The following is a 15,662-nucleotide window of genomic DNA, read 5'->3' on the forward strand; positions in this document are numbered from 1 at the left end:
TTAATGCTTTTGTTTTAATTATTGCAATATAAAACAAAACTGTTGAAGGTGGAATGGATGGCTTGGGACAATTAGGCACCTTTACATCATATTTTTGAAGGTTTACTTTGTTTTTGCATATTTTGTTTTTAAATTCATCTTCTTTGGACATGTAGCATACTAAAGGAATAGAACATTTTGGGAGGGGTGACATGTCAAGCAGAAAATGTTATATTATTTGACAAATCAACCTCTAATACGTTCTACGAGTTAAAGTTGTCAGTAAACAAAGATGGCCATGTTATTCTGGCATGTTATGTAAAAAAAAACACCAAACCATGGAGATTCTCTGCCCACAGCCAATGGCCCTGATTTATTAAAGCTCTCCAAAGCTGGAGAAGTTACACTTTCATCAGTGAAGCTGGGTGATCCAGCAAACCTGGAATAGATCTGGTCCAGGATTGAAAACATTTGCTAACAAATGACTGAAAAAAATCCATTCCGGGTTTGCTGAATCACCTAGCTTTACTGATGAAAGTGTATCCTCTCCAGCCTTTGAGAGCTTTAATAAACCAGGCCTAATATGTCCAGCATAAGTCCTGCAAACTGGTGATTTTTATAGTGGAAAATTGTCAAAGATAATCATCCTACTGGATTGACCTTTCTACAAACTCCATTTCCATAAAGTTTATGCTTTATTGTATTTTTATCGTCATAATGCAATTTTATCATCTGCGACCCTAGGATTGTTTGCATTGTTTGATAAAATCAGGGTTTCTATTTCCCTCAGTACATATTGAAGGGTTATCTAAAAGGTTTTCACGAAGGCATGTTGTAGTAAATACTTCCAAAGAGAAATATTGTTGTTTCCCACATGGAAAAAAGTTCTCTAAGTTTCATAAAAAGTTTGGTCACCAATGGAAGATTTCACTTTATTAGTGAAAAGAATGAGATTTTGCCAAACAGATAAATAGGGAGCAGTAAAAGCTAACCGTGGTTCTAATCCCATGCAATCTAACCAAGAACAAAAATTAAATGGCTTCAGATAAACTTTGGGTTAACTCAATTTTCTTACATAGGCTGACTTTGTCCCCTTTCATTGCTGAACTGGTTCTAAAAAAAATCCAATGTGCCTGGTTATTGTTCTGGTCATCTGCCTTTATTACCTTCTGAACCAGAAAGAGTGTGCAGCTTAGGTGTTGTCACATGGTTATCTGGATACTTATAAAGTCATACCTTGGCTAACGAAGATAGATAATTTGTTCGGGAATCACATTTGTTAGGCAAAATCTTTGTTAGCCGAAACATGATTTACCATGATTTTCTATAGAAACCTATTTAATTTGTTCTGGATGCTGCCCACAATTTTAATATCAGCTTTGTAAAAATAGTAAAAAGTACAATAAAAAGGTCATAAACTCACTAAAGGCTGAGATGAACAGCTTCCCAATTGAATGAAGGAGAATGGCAGAATTCAATGGAAAGTCCTGTAGAATAAAAACTTTTTATTTTACTATGTACACAACATTTTTACAATTCATCCACATTTTCAACATTTATTCAAGGTAAGTCTCCTCTTTCTCAGTAGCTGTCTCTTTGCTGGTGGAGAAGTCAAAAATCTGTCCAAAGTTAACTGAACTTCTCTTTTTTTCAGAATGTATTTAAAGTGATTCAGACACTTGTCTTCAACCAAGGCACACAGTTTGTGCATTTCAGCTTTGTTGGGATGCCACTTTGTGGCCATAGACTGAAACTCTTCCCAGCAATGCAGCATTTTTTTAATGTCACCTGTTGGCATTCTTCCCTTTTTGTTGCCGCCGTCATCCTCCTCCTCTGATGAGTACTCTTTATCTTCCTTGTTCCTTTCCTGATCCAGGTGCTTTTTCAACTCCTCAAGATCTTCTGTTGTCAGATTTTTTGCATGTTCTTCAGCTAATTCTTCTACATCTTCTTCATTTACCTCCAAATGTAATGCCTTGCCTAAGGAGACTATCTCATCTACTATGTCAGCATTTTCAGCAGCAAGTTCCATAGCAGCTTCTTCAGCATCTTGAACAGTGGAATCAGAACTTCTTGCCTTACAGCAGTCTGGCCATAACTTTTTCCAGGCAGCATTAAGTGTCCTAACTGATACTTTGTCCCATGCCATGGCAATGACTTGAATAGCATGAAGGATATGATAATGATCCTTCCAGAATTCCCTCAGAGTCAGACTGGTAAATGAAGTTGCATCAAAACATCTTTGGAACATGTGTTTTGTATACAACTTCCTAAAGTTTGATATTACTTGTTGGTCTATGGGTTTCAAACTAGACGTGGTGTTAGCAGGAAGAAACTTTATCGAAATGAAGTTAAAATTTTCCTCCAAATCTTCTTCCAAGCCAGGTGGATGTCCTAGAGCATTGTCCAGAAGAAGCACAGCCTTTTCAGGTAAGTTTTTTTCTCTCAGATATTTTTTCACTGTGGGTCCAAACACCTCCAGGATCCACTCTGTAAATATCCTTCTTGTTACCCATGCCTTGGTGTCTGACTTCCAATAAACACTAAGCAAGGGTTTACAAACATTTTCCTTCTTGAAAATTCTTGGTGTCTCAGAGTGGTAGACCAACATTGGTTTAATTTTGAGATCACCACTTGCATTTGCACAAAATAAAAGAGTAAGTCTATCTTTCATAGGTTTGTAACCTGGCATACGCTTCTCTTCTTTTGTGATGAAAGTTCTTTTGGGCATTTGCTTCCAGAACAAACCAGTTTCGTCACAATTAAACACTTGCTCTGGCTTGTATCCATGAAGGATGGTCCACGCCTGAAATTCTCTAGCAAACTTCTCAGCCTCGTTTTTATTTGCACTTGCTCCTCCTCTATGTCTAATTACCCTATGTGTCCCTGACCTTCTTTTGGCTCCTTCTCCAAGTCCAATTACACTATGGATCCCTGACCTTCTCTTGAACCTCTCAAACCATCCTCTGCTTCCTTTGAATTTTTTCACTGTCTCTGCACTGCTAGGTCCTGCCACATTTTCCTTCAAATCTTCATAAATCATTCTGGCTTTGCTGCAGATCATCTCTTGAGTCAAAGTGTCACCAGCCATTTGACGCCCATTTATCCAGACCATCAGAAGCTTTTCCATTTCATCACTCACAGAACTTCTTTGGAATTGAGAGACCAAGGTCTTCACCCCAGCTGCAACTGAAGCTGCCTTAATCTCCTCCTTCTTCTTCAAAATTGTAGCTATTGATGATGATCCTATGCCATGCTTAGCTGCTAAATCCACAATCCTGGCTCCTCTTTCATATGCTGAAATTATTTTTTTCTTTTCCTCAATTGTGAGCAACTTTCTGCTTCTCTTGGGTTTGTTGCTAACTTTTTTTGCACCCATCGTAAACAATTTTTTTTCACTTTTAAAATTTTTTCCTGAAAAATATAAAAGAAATATGTATAGCATATTACAGTACTGTATTTATTTAATTAGACAAGAATAAAACTCAATCCCTCATAGTAGAATTTAACCAAGTACAGGTAGTCTCCGGGTTACATAGGAGATAGGGACTGTAGATTTGTTCTTAAATTTGTATGTGGGTTGGAACAGGTACATTATATTATTAAAGTAATTAGGACAGATGTTTGTCTCAACATATTAGGCAGCATGGCATGAGTTACTGTATAAAATCCTAACTGTGAGTTAATCACAAACAAAGCAAAAAAAAAAAAAAACTTTATAAAGACTAGACATTCATTAACTTCTGGAGCAAGCTGTGCATTGATATGCAAAAAGACGACTGCAGAGTTTGTCTTGGTTATTAAAGAGTTACAAGAGCTTGCAAAAGAGCTCAGTCCTTAAAATCACCCACAACCTCAGCTGTGTTTAGCAAAAGATCTCTTCTGCAACTCATGCAAACCGCCCCCATCAAGCCTCCATCCTGCACACAAGCAGCAGAGAAATTAGAAGTTGTCTCAATGTCGGATGTCCTTAACTCGGGGACTACCTGTATAGAATAAATGCTATAAATCACACCTACCTCTTAAATTCACAGCCACACTGAGTGTGCACTGTACCAACATTGGTATGAGAAGAGTTTCTTGCTGTGGCACTCTGGAAGCCTCTATATAGGTCAAAGCATGTCTCTCACTTTCTGATACAGGAAGTACTGTACATTCGTCATGCAGTATGTCATTGGTCATCTAACTTCCTGCTTTCTTTTTTTTTTTAATTTACATTCTTTAGCCGAGTCCCATAAACAGCGGGCAAAAAAACTTTGTTAGCCGAAAAAATTGTTAGCTGGGCCACTTGTCAGCCTGAGATGCCACTGTATTGAGGAATGAAGATGGATTTATCATACGGTGTACATTATCTCATTTGTTGGGAGTCATGACGTTATATTGAGGAATGGAGATGGACCTTTTATATGGTGTACAGTATCTCCTCCTCATTTGTTGGGGACATGGTGTTATATTGAGCAATGGAGATGGACCTTTTATACAGTGTACAGTATACAATCTCCATTTGCTTTATTATTATTCAGTGTTTATATAGCGCCAACATACTACGCAATGCTTTGCAAAGTCCATTGTCATCACTAACTGGCCCTCAAAGGGGCTCACAATTTATTGTCCCTACCGAAGGTATATATAATTAATGAAGTATCAACAATTTTTGAGGGAAAGTCGGTTAACCTGACTGCATGTTTTAGGATGTGGGAGGAAACCGGAGTGCCTAGACGAAACCCATGCAGTTAAAATCAATAAATATTCACATTATTTTAGTATTTAGTGTTTATTACTTACTTGTGTTAAAAGGTAGAGTAGATTCCTTCTGTTTCCTTTTAATAGTTATCTCCCCCTCCTCCATAGACTGATTTGCTCCTAACACAGACATATCTTCTTGCTCTTCAACCTCAACTTTAAAAATCTTGTGTTCTTTATTCTAAACACAAAAGATGACAGCTTATATTTATAGAAGATTACATAGAAAGAAGTCATAGTTTGGAATTTGTTTCTAGTTTTGTCTACCTGATGATGGTGAGAGATCTCATGATCTTCCAGTGTGGAATCCCGGGAATACAGAGGACGGGGACATCTCTCTAGTGGGTTCCTGTTACTGGATTCATCTGTAGGAAACACAGACACACAGTGAATACATTGTCTCTATGTGTTTATCAGATAAAGGGGGGTCTAGGTGGACCCTCCGTGCTGCTCCCTCCTTTACATTAAAATCTCCTCTTACCCAGTGATGTGAGGGTCTGGTGGTCCTCCATCATGACCTCCTTGTAGAAGTCCTTGTGTCCTTCCAAATACTCCCACTCCTCCATGGAGAAATAGACAGTAACATCCTGACACCTTACAGGGACCTGACACACACGATGATAGAGTCACCATCCAGACACATTCCATAATAATCTCCCAGAATTCTCAGCACCACTCACCTCTCCCGTCAGCAGCTCAGTGATCTTCTTGGTGACTTCCAGAATCTTGAATTTTCCTTCAGCTGTCAGGCAGGAAGGTGAGGGATCTAATATGGTCCCTTGCAGACAATTGCTGGGTGTTATTGTGTCACTACATATATTCTTCATTACCTTATAGTGCTGTAAATTGAAACAGTAACAAGTATTATTTCAGACATTCAAAATCCACAAAAAATTGTTTTGTGTTTCAATATTAGAGATAAAAATTATGTCACATAATCATCCTCACCTCTCCAGTCAGCAAGTAGATGATCTCCAAAGTGAGTTCTAATATTCCCTTAGTCATGTGACTTTGCTCCTTGTTCATCCTCCCTTGGATGGTCATGCGATGTATATAAGACATTTCCCTCTGTTGATGAATAATAAACTGAGAATTATCTGGACTGTACTGGGATGAACAATGTCTGCACAGACTACCTCCAAAGTTTTCACACCTTCGAATAATGTTAACTATTATTAATACTAACTATTATTATTAATACTAACTACTGTCTTAGAGGTCTCCTTGATCTCGGTGAAACCAGAGATTCCCTTAGATTAAAAGAATAAAACCTTGGATTCTAGATTTGAAAAGAGATTAAAACCTTAGATTCTAGATTTGTACTGACTGCGGATATATCAAACCCTCTGTACACCTGTGACACCTGTGATGGATCTGTGTAGGTCCATCTGAACCCCCCTAGCGGTAATCCAGAGTGTGGCTCGGGGTGGATTTTACATGCAAAAAGCGCTAAGTCACACTCGGAATCCCTTTTAACTAAAAAAAAAAAAAAAAACTGTCCCCCGGCGTCCTGCTGGTCCCCGCAGGTCCTGGGGACACGTCCTGCTTCTGCGATCTCGATCCGCCAAGTGCAGAGACGAGATCTACAGGGTTTCCCGGTGAAGTCAGTACATGCGTCGGTGTGGGCGGGAGGATCGGCGGGAAATTCAAATGATTTTGTATCATATAGCTGTATTGAGTCCAATACAAAGAAATATTCATATAATTTTATATAATATTTTTTTAACAGATTTTTGTGTTTTAAAGTTTAATAATACATTTAATAAATGTAATAAATATCAGTGATTTATGCCTAAAAATTACAGCCTACAATGAAAAATAAATTTCCATGCAAAAAATTGTACCGCTTTTTGCATGGAAATTTGGATGGAATTAGACCACTAGGGAGGTTAAGGAAGGTTTCTCCAAGGTTCAGTCCTGTTGATCTCCTTCCCATACTGTCGGTTGGCAGTTCCAGCAATGTCTCCTTTCTACTTCCTCCCAACTCACTTCTTACCCATAACTTCCTGCTAAGTCTTTAGATAATTTCCTGTCTCCTTGTTACATCACTTCCTGTCAGTAAAAGGATCTTATAGTGAGATTGCCATCTTCTGGAGAGTAGCTAAACAGCTGACATTGTTTCAAAAGTTTGCCCACTGCCTGTTAGTATCTTACTTAAATAGGCTATGAAAAAAAGAAAAAAAATCAATAACCATAGAATTTTTTTTTGATAAGAAAGTTATTCACTATCTCTCGTAGTGCTCGAGATTGGCTTCAAATCAATTCCTATCTTCAGGCTCTCTTTGCTCTTTCATTGACCCACTAATGACTTCCTCTTTGTTAACCTCACTCATAAGACTTTTCCAGAGCTGCACTGACTCTCTGGAATGGTCTTCCTCATCCTATTCGGCTTGCTCCTACTTTCTGCTCATCTAAAAAAGCACTCACATACCCATCTTCTTTAAACCCTTACTACTCACCCACCATTCCATATCTCCCCTCCTATTGTATGTTACTTCCCCCCCCCCCCCTTTGATTGTAAACTCTTTGGAGAAGGGTTCATTCAAAAATTGTGAGTTCATGTGAATATTTGAAAGGAAAACACAAATGTGCCATTCCCCCCACCTTAATGTGTTAGTTCCAACTTTAGGACAATTGCTTGCCAAAAAAAAACATTTTGGTGTGTATTTATCAATTATTCCCGTCAAATCGTCCTGGATTGGGCAGTACAGTGATACCTCGGCTAACAAAAATAATCCATTTGGGCATCACATTTGTTAGCCAAAATCTTTGTTAGCCGAAACGTGATTTCCCATAGGTTTCTATAGAAAATCATTTTATTTGTTCTGGATGCTGCTAACAGTTTAAAGATATGTTTTTAAAAAAAGAAACAGTAAAAAGCACAATATTAAAGGTCATAGGCTCACCAAAGGCTGAAATGAACAGCATCCCCCAGTAACAGCAGGTAAAAGGTACATTACTTTAATAAATGCAATTAGGACAGATGTTTGTCTCAACATATTATTATGCAGCATGGTGTCAGTTACAAAAGGCTGCAGAAAGAGCTCACCTCCTAAGATCACCCACAACCTCAGCTGTGTTTAGCAAAAGATTTCTTCTGCAAGTCATGCAAACCCCCCCTTAAGCCTCCCCTACACACAAGCAGCAGAGAAGCCTGTTTGTATGTAAAGAATTAATGCTACAAATAACACCTACCTCTGGAATTAACAGCCGCACCGAGCCTGCAGGTACTGACAGTGCTATGAGAAGAGTATTTCTGTGGCACTCTGGAAGCCCCTCTGTATATAGGTCAAAGCATGTCTCTCTCTACTTTCTGATAGGTTGCCTGAATAGTTCCCATCCAGTAGAAGGACCATACCTGTAGAGTATGGGAAATAGCCTGCTCAGTGTGAGCAGGCTATTTCCCATCTAGTACAAGGACGTTTTCATGCCTCCTAGTGGTCAGCTCCGTATATGGATAACAGGCTAATTCCCATCCGGTACAAGCACAAGCACTGAATGGGAATTACCCTGGATAAATGTGAGTGGGCTATTTCCTATCCAAATACTGAACCTGACCACTAAGGAATAATGAGGTCCTTGTATTGGATGGGAATTAGCCTGCTCATATATGAGTGGGCTATTTCCTATACCATAGCTGACCACTAGGGGGCAAAAGGTCCTTGCACCGGATAGGAAATAGCCCACTTATATATTAACAGGCTAATTCCCATCCAGTACAGGGACCTCATTATTCCTTAGTGGTCATGTCCAGTATTTGGATAGGAAATACCCTATAATATATAGGCAGGCTATTTCCCATCCAGTACAATGACCTAGTCATCTTTCATTGATGCAAACTGACATTGCCAGCAGCACTGTGGGGTTTGCATTAAGTGGATTCCAGATTCTAAGTAAGACCCTCGTAACCCCACACAAATACTAGGCCATGTGGAAAGAGGCTCAGGTGGGAGGGGTGAAGGTCAGTTTTTTTCCAGAACCCGAAATTTATTAGACAGGTAAGATGCATGTTGCAGAAAGATCCCTTTCTACAATATTGACCTGCCTCGGCATACAAACTTGAAAGCCTAGTTCAGAGGAGAGGTAAATCAACCACATGCTTGGTGCACAGGTGCTTGTGTGGGGTTATGCGGGTCTTACTTAGAATCTCAAATCCACTTAATTCAAACTCCAGAGTGCTGCTTTCTATGTCAGTCTGCATCAATGAAAAATTAAACATTTATTATATGTATGGAAGCGATCACCTTGTATATGGCAAATTGCTATGCCTTCCCCACTACTCATCCCCCGGCCAGGCTCTCTAACCAGTTATTCAGTGTGTTGTCTTCTATGATTGGTTGGTTGATGCTGATGGCAAAGATATAGACCAGGTCCATCACCACAAAATCCAGATTATGGACCCCATTTAACTGCCAAATCAGACCCCTGCACAGTATCATCACCATCATCCTTATCCTCATCTGTAGAGCCCCTTGTCAATCTACAATGTCATCCCCTTCTGTGGAGTGCGTTTTCCCCCAACCCATCTGTGGAGCGTGTTGGCCCCTGATCTCTGTTGTCCCCCCCGCATTCTGTGGAGCCCGTCGTCCCCTGATCTGCGTTGACACCCCTAACTGTGAAACGCATTGTTCTGTGGAGCCCATTGTCACCCCTTCTTTGGTGCCAGGTGACCGAAAAAACCTGTCAGAACCTGCCCTCACTTGCATCTGACAGACAGTGGTGGTGCTGGAGAGAGAGAGAGAGAGAGAGAGAGAGGTATCATCACATGACAGGGAAAAAAAAAATCAATAAATTGTGACCAATAAGGCCACTTAGAACCAATCCCACTGCTCTGATTGGTCAGCAAGTATAGTGCTTTCCCCTCCCCCCCTCTGACTGATGATGTCAATCTCCCATAAACTTTGCAGCCTCATCGTGGCAATGTCACCTCACAAGAGTGGTGCACGCCATCACCTTCTCTTTTTTCTAAACCCCCTGCTATAACAAATGCACCCAATCACCTGTTCCACCCTTCCAGTTTTCTCCCCTTTCTTGAACCCCATATCATCCTGCAAAATTAGCTCTGCACACCATCCCGAACCCCACATCACGTGCCCCTCCCCTTTCCAATACACCCTGTTGGAGTGCACAACATAAATGGTATAAAATCAGCACTTATAAATAATCCTTTTTGGTGATGATGAGTTCAATCTGGCTGTTGGTGGACCTTGATGGGGCTTGACTCTGAAATGCCTCTGAGATCAAACTAGCAAGAGGATTCCAGCTGGAGGTCGGAACCAAGAGAAGATAACATCTCTGAGAGCATGACACACCATACCAGTTGATGGGTGGGGGGGTGCATTGTAAATCTACTTCTCCAAATATCCTGCCAGGTGTGTAAACATCTCTTATCTGATGACCCTCAAAGGAGCCTGGAACTTGCTGGTCAGCTGAGTTAGAGGAATTGCCTCCAGTGCAACAGTGACACCTACTGGAGAATACAAGCGGGCACCTGTGAGCAGTGTATTTCCGGAAGTGGAGGATGCATGGGTGTAGCTGAATGTTGACAGGGGTCCTGGAGATGTAAAAAAAAAAAAAAAGGGACAACAGCCACAAATCTTTCTTTTATTGCCTCTCTCTTAAGCTGCGTACACACCTGCAATTTTTCTCGTTGGAAAGGATCTTTCACGATCCTTTCCAACGAGAAAAGACTGCACGATGCATGAACGATGCTGTACATACAGCACCGTTCATGCTCTATGGAGAGGGGAGGGGGAGAGCGACGGAGCGGCACCCTGCTGCGCGCTCTCCCCTTCCCTTTCATTAGCATCGGTCGTCGTCCATCGTCCATGGATCCGCCAGGACGGTCGTCGGACTATGGACGACGACCGACTGTACACACGGCAGATTTTCGCCCGATAATTGGCCGATACCGATTATCGGGCGAGAAAAATTTGCCGTGTGTACGTAGCTTTACTTTTTTCTCTCTCCAATCTTCTTGGAACCCAGCCAAGGTGCAGGATACAGATAAAATATTGTTGATTACTTGGTAATTCTTTTCTCTTTTATTAAATATCTTGTTATTTAGGATCAGTGTGATTATTAAGCTAATAGAGACTTAGTAAAGATACTGCTTTCAAGAAAGAAGATAATGTAAGGAAAAACTGACATTTTTCCTTCATTAATAGCACCCCAGGAATTTTTCTTTTACACCCTTATCAAACTGCAATAATAGTAGTGTGATAGTAGTACACCCCCGCAACTTTCTCCAACTTCCTGCCCCCCTCCTCTGATCATCCTGAAAAAATACCAGTGCATCCCATCAAATGCCTCCCCCATTCCTAAATCCCAATATTACCAACTAATAAAAGCAGTGCTATGAATAGTTTCAGTGTACCCCAACATCTGTCCCTTCCTGAATCCCCATATCACCCCGCAGTGATACCAATGCACCCCATCTCCCTTCCCGAAGCCCATACCACCCTGCAATATTACAAATTGCACTTCATTACCTGTCTTACCCTTTCTGAATCCACCCGATACCACCTGGTAATGAAACTAGTGCACCCCATAACCTGTCATCTTTTCTGAAACCCATACCACCCTGCAATATTACCAGTGCACCCCATCACCCTTCTCATCCTTCCTGAACCCACCCCATACCACCGTGCAACAATACCACTGCACCCCACCACCTCTCTCTTCCCCTCCTGTACCCCTATATTACCTCACAACAATAGAAGTGCACCCCATCATCTGTCTTTCCCCCTACTGTACCCCAATATTACTTATCAATATAGAACTGCACCTCATCACCTGTCTGCCCCTCCTGTACCCCCATATTACCTCACAACAATAGGAGTGCCCCCATCACCTGTTTCACCCCCTCCTGTACCCCATATTACCTCACAACAAAAGGAGTGCTCCCTATCACCTGTCTCTCCCCCTCCTGTACCCCCCCCATTTCATCCTGTAATAATAGCAATGCATTCCAATCACCTAACATCCCCTGAACCCCCCATCATGTCTCCCTTATATCCCCTACAGAACTAGCAGTGCGCCCTATAATAGGGGGATGACAGCTTGTATGATATAAATCACAGACACAGACCTGTTTCGCTGTGTGAGGAGACTGATAATCCATGTTCCTGCCTCCCAACCGCAGTTTCCCGGGCTTCAAGTTTGATCCGTGAAGCCCGGCTCACTGGGGGTTCTCTGGTCACTTCCAGGTCCTTGTAATGCATGGGAACCTCTGCTAACAGGAAGTACTCATCCGGTGTCTTACTTCCTGCTTCCTGCTTGTTTTTTACATTTGTTAGCCGAGTCTCGTAAGCAGAGACATCAAATCGACTAGAACTGGAGAAACTGAAAGATCAATTGGCATTTTTATAATGAGTTCAGCAATGGCACCTTCCATAGGTTCGCTTTAATACATGAAAAGAGTTTAGTTTACTACGACTGAAGTGCCATTCACTACCTGACACCATAATAATGTGAAAGTCCAAACATTACACAACATTTTGCTAGTCTTTCTGGCTTCCTTTTTTAATCATATTTTATGGGACATATCTCCCCTCCTTTTGTGTGTTACTTCCCCCACCTTCTAGATTATAAACTCTTGGGGGCAGGCTCTTCTCCTGTGTCACTGTATTCTTCTGTCATTTGCAACCCGTATTTAAAGTACAGTGCCGTGTAATATGTTGGAGCTATTTAAATCCTGTTTATTATTAATGATATTATTAATATTGGGACATACTATCCAGGATCATACCAAAATATTACCATACTGCACCAGATATATCTTATGATTTCTAATAAGCATGCTAGTAGAGTTTGATTGCAATGAAGAGTTTTGGACCTAATACACAAGTGCACAAATAATGACTTCCAATGACCTCTAATACTCATAAAAACATATTTTATTCAAAATTATAAGCAGAACATTTCTATATTGTGATAAATACATTTATCAATGCCCATCTATTGCTCTTCATGTATTTCACAGTTACTGCCTGCAATGAGGATGAGTTAAACATGGTTTAGTTCTGCATTCACGCTGCTTAATAAGTGTAGCTGTATAGAACAGCGGTCGCCAACTGGTGGTCCATGAGAAAACTTTGGTGGTCCGCAGCTCTGACCAGTGCACCCTCTAGCCGGGTCAGGAAAAGGACCCCACTGGGGGGCGCACTGGCCAGAGCTGCGGACCATGTCTCCTGTACAGATGGCAAGCTCAAGGAACTGGGCGAGTTGTGTCTCTGGACTCTCTGAGTCTCTGGGGGAGTGGGTGGGTTCCTGCATCTTGATGTCACCAAATGGGAAGTTTCTTCCCCTTTGAGTGACACACGGACCCCTGTGCAAGCGCTGTCTGGAGCCTGGAAAATCTAGTGGTCCGCCGTTCCGAAAAGGTTGGCGACCTCTGTTATAGAAAGTAAAGTAATTATGCGACCTTTGCTCTACAGAGGCACCGCCTTTTCACTTTCTTCACCCGTTTCGCAGTTACTTCCTTTGCTTGTTTAGAGGAACATTTGATGGGGAATTTTACCACAACTATAAACAATTACAGTGGGTCAAATGGACACATCTCATCGCATGAAATTTATTCAGAATACAAAAGACACATTTTAACCACCTGACCGATAAGCCCGACCTTGGTACGGGCTAAAAAAAGTTACTATTTTCGATAAGCCGTGTTTCAAACATTTTTTATATTCATGATATCTACTAGAACCCTGTTCGGACATATTTCTGTAAGTTACAGGTCCACAATTTAAAAAAAAAAAAATTCATTAAAACCTGTAACGCTTTTGGAACAGAAATCTAGACCTCAGTGTAACGCCAAGGTGGTTAAATTTGCACTTACATTATTTGGCAAACATTGCACATTGCAGCTAAATCACAGGAGATGCGACATTGAAGATATCAAATGTACAAAGTTTCTTCCTCATCAGAATCACAACAGCATAAAAGAAATCGTATTATTTAATCCCAGTGGTGCCCAACAGGTGGATCGCGATCTACCGGTAGATCCCAAAGGCAACGCGAGTGGATAGCGCAGCCCCGCCTTTTAAAATAAACTGTCCTCTACTGTCCACTGGATTTATTAAGTCCAAGTTTTTATTGTTGGTAGAACATTTTGACTTGGTCATTTTAAAAGTATCTTGCAAGCCAAAAATGTGTGGGCACCCCCTGATCTAACCTATCAATTGATCTGTGACATCATGCACAATGTACCCTGTGTGGCTGGGTACCAGATCTTTTTTACTGTAACCACTTGTTCAGTCACACCTCAGTTACTAGGCAGATATAAAAGACACAAATAAATGTAATCATTGTTGCATTTCAAATGCAAATTGGTAAACATCTGAATTTTCAGCCTATTTTTTGCCTTGTACAACAGAGCTCAGGACAAGGACAGATAAAGCAACACAAACTGTCTGCTTACATAGAACATGCTGGAAGGAGGAAAAAGCTGAGTTAAAGAGAGTAAAGGTGCGTACACACTTCCAATTTTTATCGTTCCAATCGAACGACGAACGATCGATTGGGCAAAAAATCGTTCGTAAAAAAGTAACCAACGACGCCGACGAACGAGGAAACTCGTTGAAAACGAACGACCGGACCGGCGGATCGGATTGGACGACGATCGTTGAACATCGTTCGTGTGTACGGTCGTTCGTTGATCGTCCATGTTCAGAGCATGCGTAATGAACGAACGTTCGTTCACTTTCCTGTCGTGCACATAGTTCCTCTATCGCTCAAACGATCGTATCTATTGTGTGTACAATATCTACGAACGATCGTGTCGTTATCTCTATGTGCAGGATCGGTGCTATACGATCGTTCGTAGATATTGTACACACAATAGATACGATCGTTTGAGCGATAGAGGAACTATGTGCACGACAGGAAAGTGAACGGACGTTCGTTCATCACGCATGCTCTGAACATGGACGATCAACGAACGACCGTACACACGAACGATGTTCAACGATCGTCGTCCAATCCGATCCGTCGGTCCGGTCGTTCGTTTCCAGCGACTTTCCTCGTTCGTCGGCGTCGTTGGTTACTTTTTTACGAACGATTTTTTGCCCAATCGATCGTTCGTCGTTCGTTTTGAACGATAAAAATTGGAAGTGTGTACGCACCTTAAATTGCGTGATGGAGTATAACAGAGTGATTTATGATAGCCTGTCTGAATGTTGGAGTGAGACAGTGGGGTGGTTGTCTCTTTCATGTATTGCATAGATAAATTGCCAACCCCTAGGTATAGTAATCAATATTTAAGAAAATATTATTGACAAATCCAACCTATTTCAAATGACATGGCCACATCCCTTTTTAAACATACAAAAGCTAACATTTGGTGAATCACCTACTTGTAGGACTTTTCAGGCTAAAACTTACTATCATAACTAATGGTAATTTTTGTTTCTACAAGTAGGTGATTCACCAAATATTGGCTTTTGAATATTTAAGAATGGACTGTGAGGAAACAGCAGGGTTATTTTGTTGGCAAAAGTATATATTAAAGAAATTCACAAAGAATTGAATTACATAGGATTGCTGGTTCATACTGCATTAGTCCTGGTGGGGTTTTGGACAGCCTACTATACAATCAACTCCTGTGGTACAGTTCAGAGTATTTCCCCTTATGGGTATGGAAAAGTAGAGACATGGAAAAATCATTAGTCTAATTCATCCCGATGCGTTTTGCCTTTTTTGGATTCCTCAGAGGAAGGCAAGACATAAAAGATAAACTAATATAGCAAATGTATAGGATAGGAGAGAAGCCCATATAAAAATTGTATTCAAATGAAAGCAGATATTACAGATGTCATCCTAAGCTCTACCTCCTTAACTTGGATCCGCCAAGATGGATCTATGAACAGCGTCTATGGAGCGCTGTACACACATCAGATTCTCGTCCGATACTAGCCCTAAAACGATAATCAGATGAAAAC

At 41.0% G+C, this 15,662-nt stretch overlaps 1 protein-coding gene across 2 annotated transcripts; it reads right to left on the minus strand.

Moving 5' to 3' along the window:
* Positions 1-1,464: 1,464 nt before the first annotated feature.
* On the minus strand, positions 1,465-11,962 carry LOC140328394 (tigger transposable element-derived protein 1-like). 2 transcript variants are annotated; one of them, XM_072407943.1, is made up of 7 exons: positions 11,813-11,962; positions 5,671-5,790; positions 5,403-5,561; positions 5,204-5,327; positions 4,990-5,087; positions 4,765-4,903; positions 1,465-3,393 (listed from the first exon to the last, which is right to left on the minus strand). In XM_072407943.1, exons 1-7 carry the CDS (start codon positions 11,843-11,845, stop codon positions 1,529-1,531), a joined length of 2,538 nt encoding a protein of 845 aa, XP_072264044.1. In that variant the 5' UTR covers positions 11,846-11,962; the 3' UTR covers positions 1,465-1,528. The 2 variants fall into 2 exon arrangements, with proteins under 2 accessions (XP_072264044.1, XP_072264045.1); XM_072407944.1 differs by lacking the exon at positions 11,813-11,962 and adding an exon at positions 7,918-8,315.
* Positions 11,963-15,662: the final 3,700 nt, after the last annotated feature.

This window comes from Pyxicephalus adspersus, chromosome 4 (genome assembly GCF_032062135.1).
Source record: "Pyxicephalus adspersus chromosome 4, UCB_Pads_2.0, whole genome shotgun sequence".
NCBI lineage: Eukaryota > Metazoa > Chordata > Amphibia > Anura > Pyxicephalidae > Pyxicephalus > Pyxicephalus adspersus.

Coding starts and splice junctions, on each gene's coding strand:
- LOC140328394 (XM_072407943.1), bottom strand. CDS start 11,845: ATGGATTATCAGTCTCCTCACACAGCGAAACAG. Junction 5,791..11,812: donor CTCCTCACACAGCGAAACAG/GTCTGTGTCTGT, acceptor ATTCATCAACAG/AGGGAAATGTCTTATATACA. Junction 5,562..5,670: donor TCTACTTGCTGACTGGAGAG/GTGAGGATGATT, acceptor TTCAATTTACAG/CACTATAAGGTAATGAAGAA.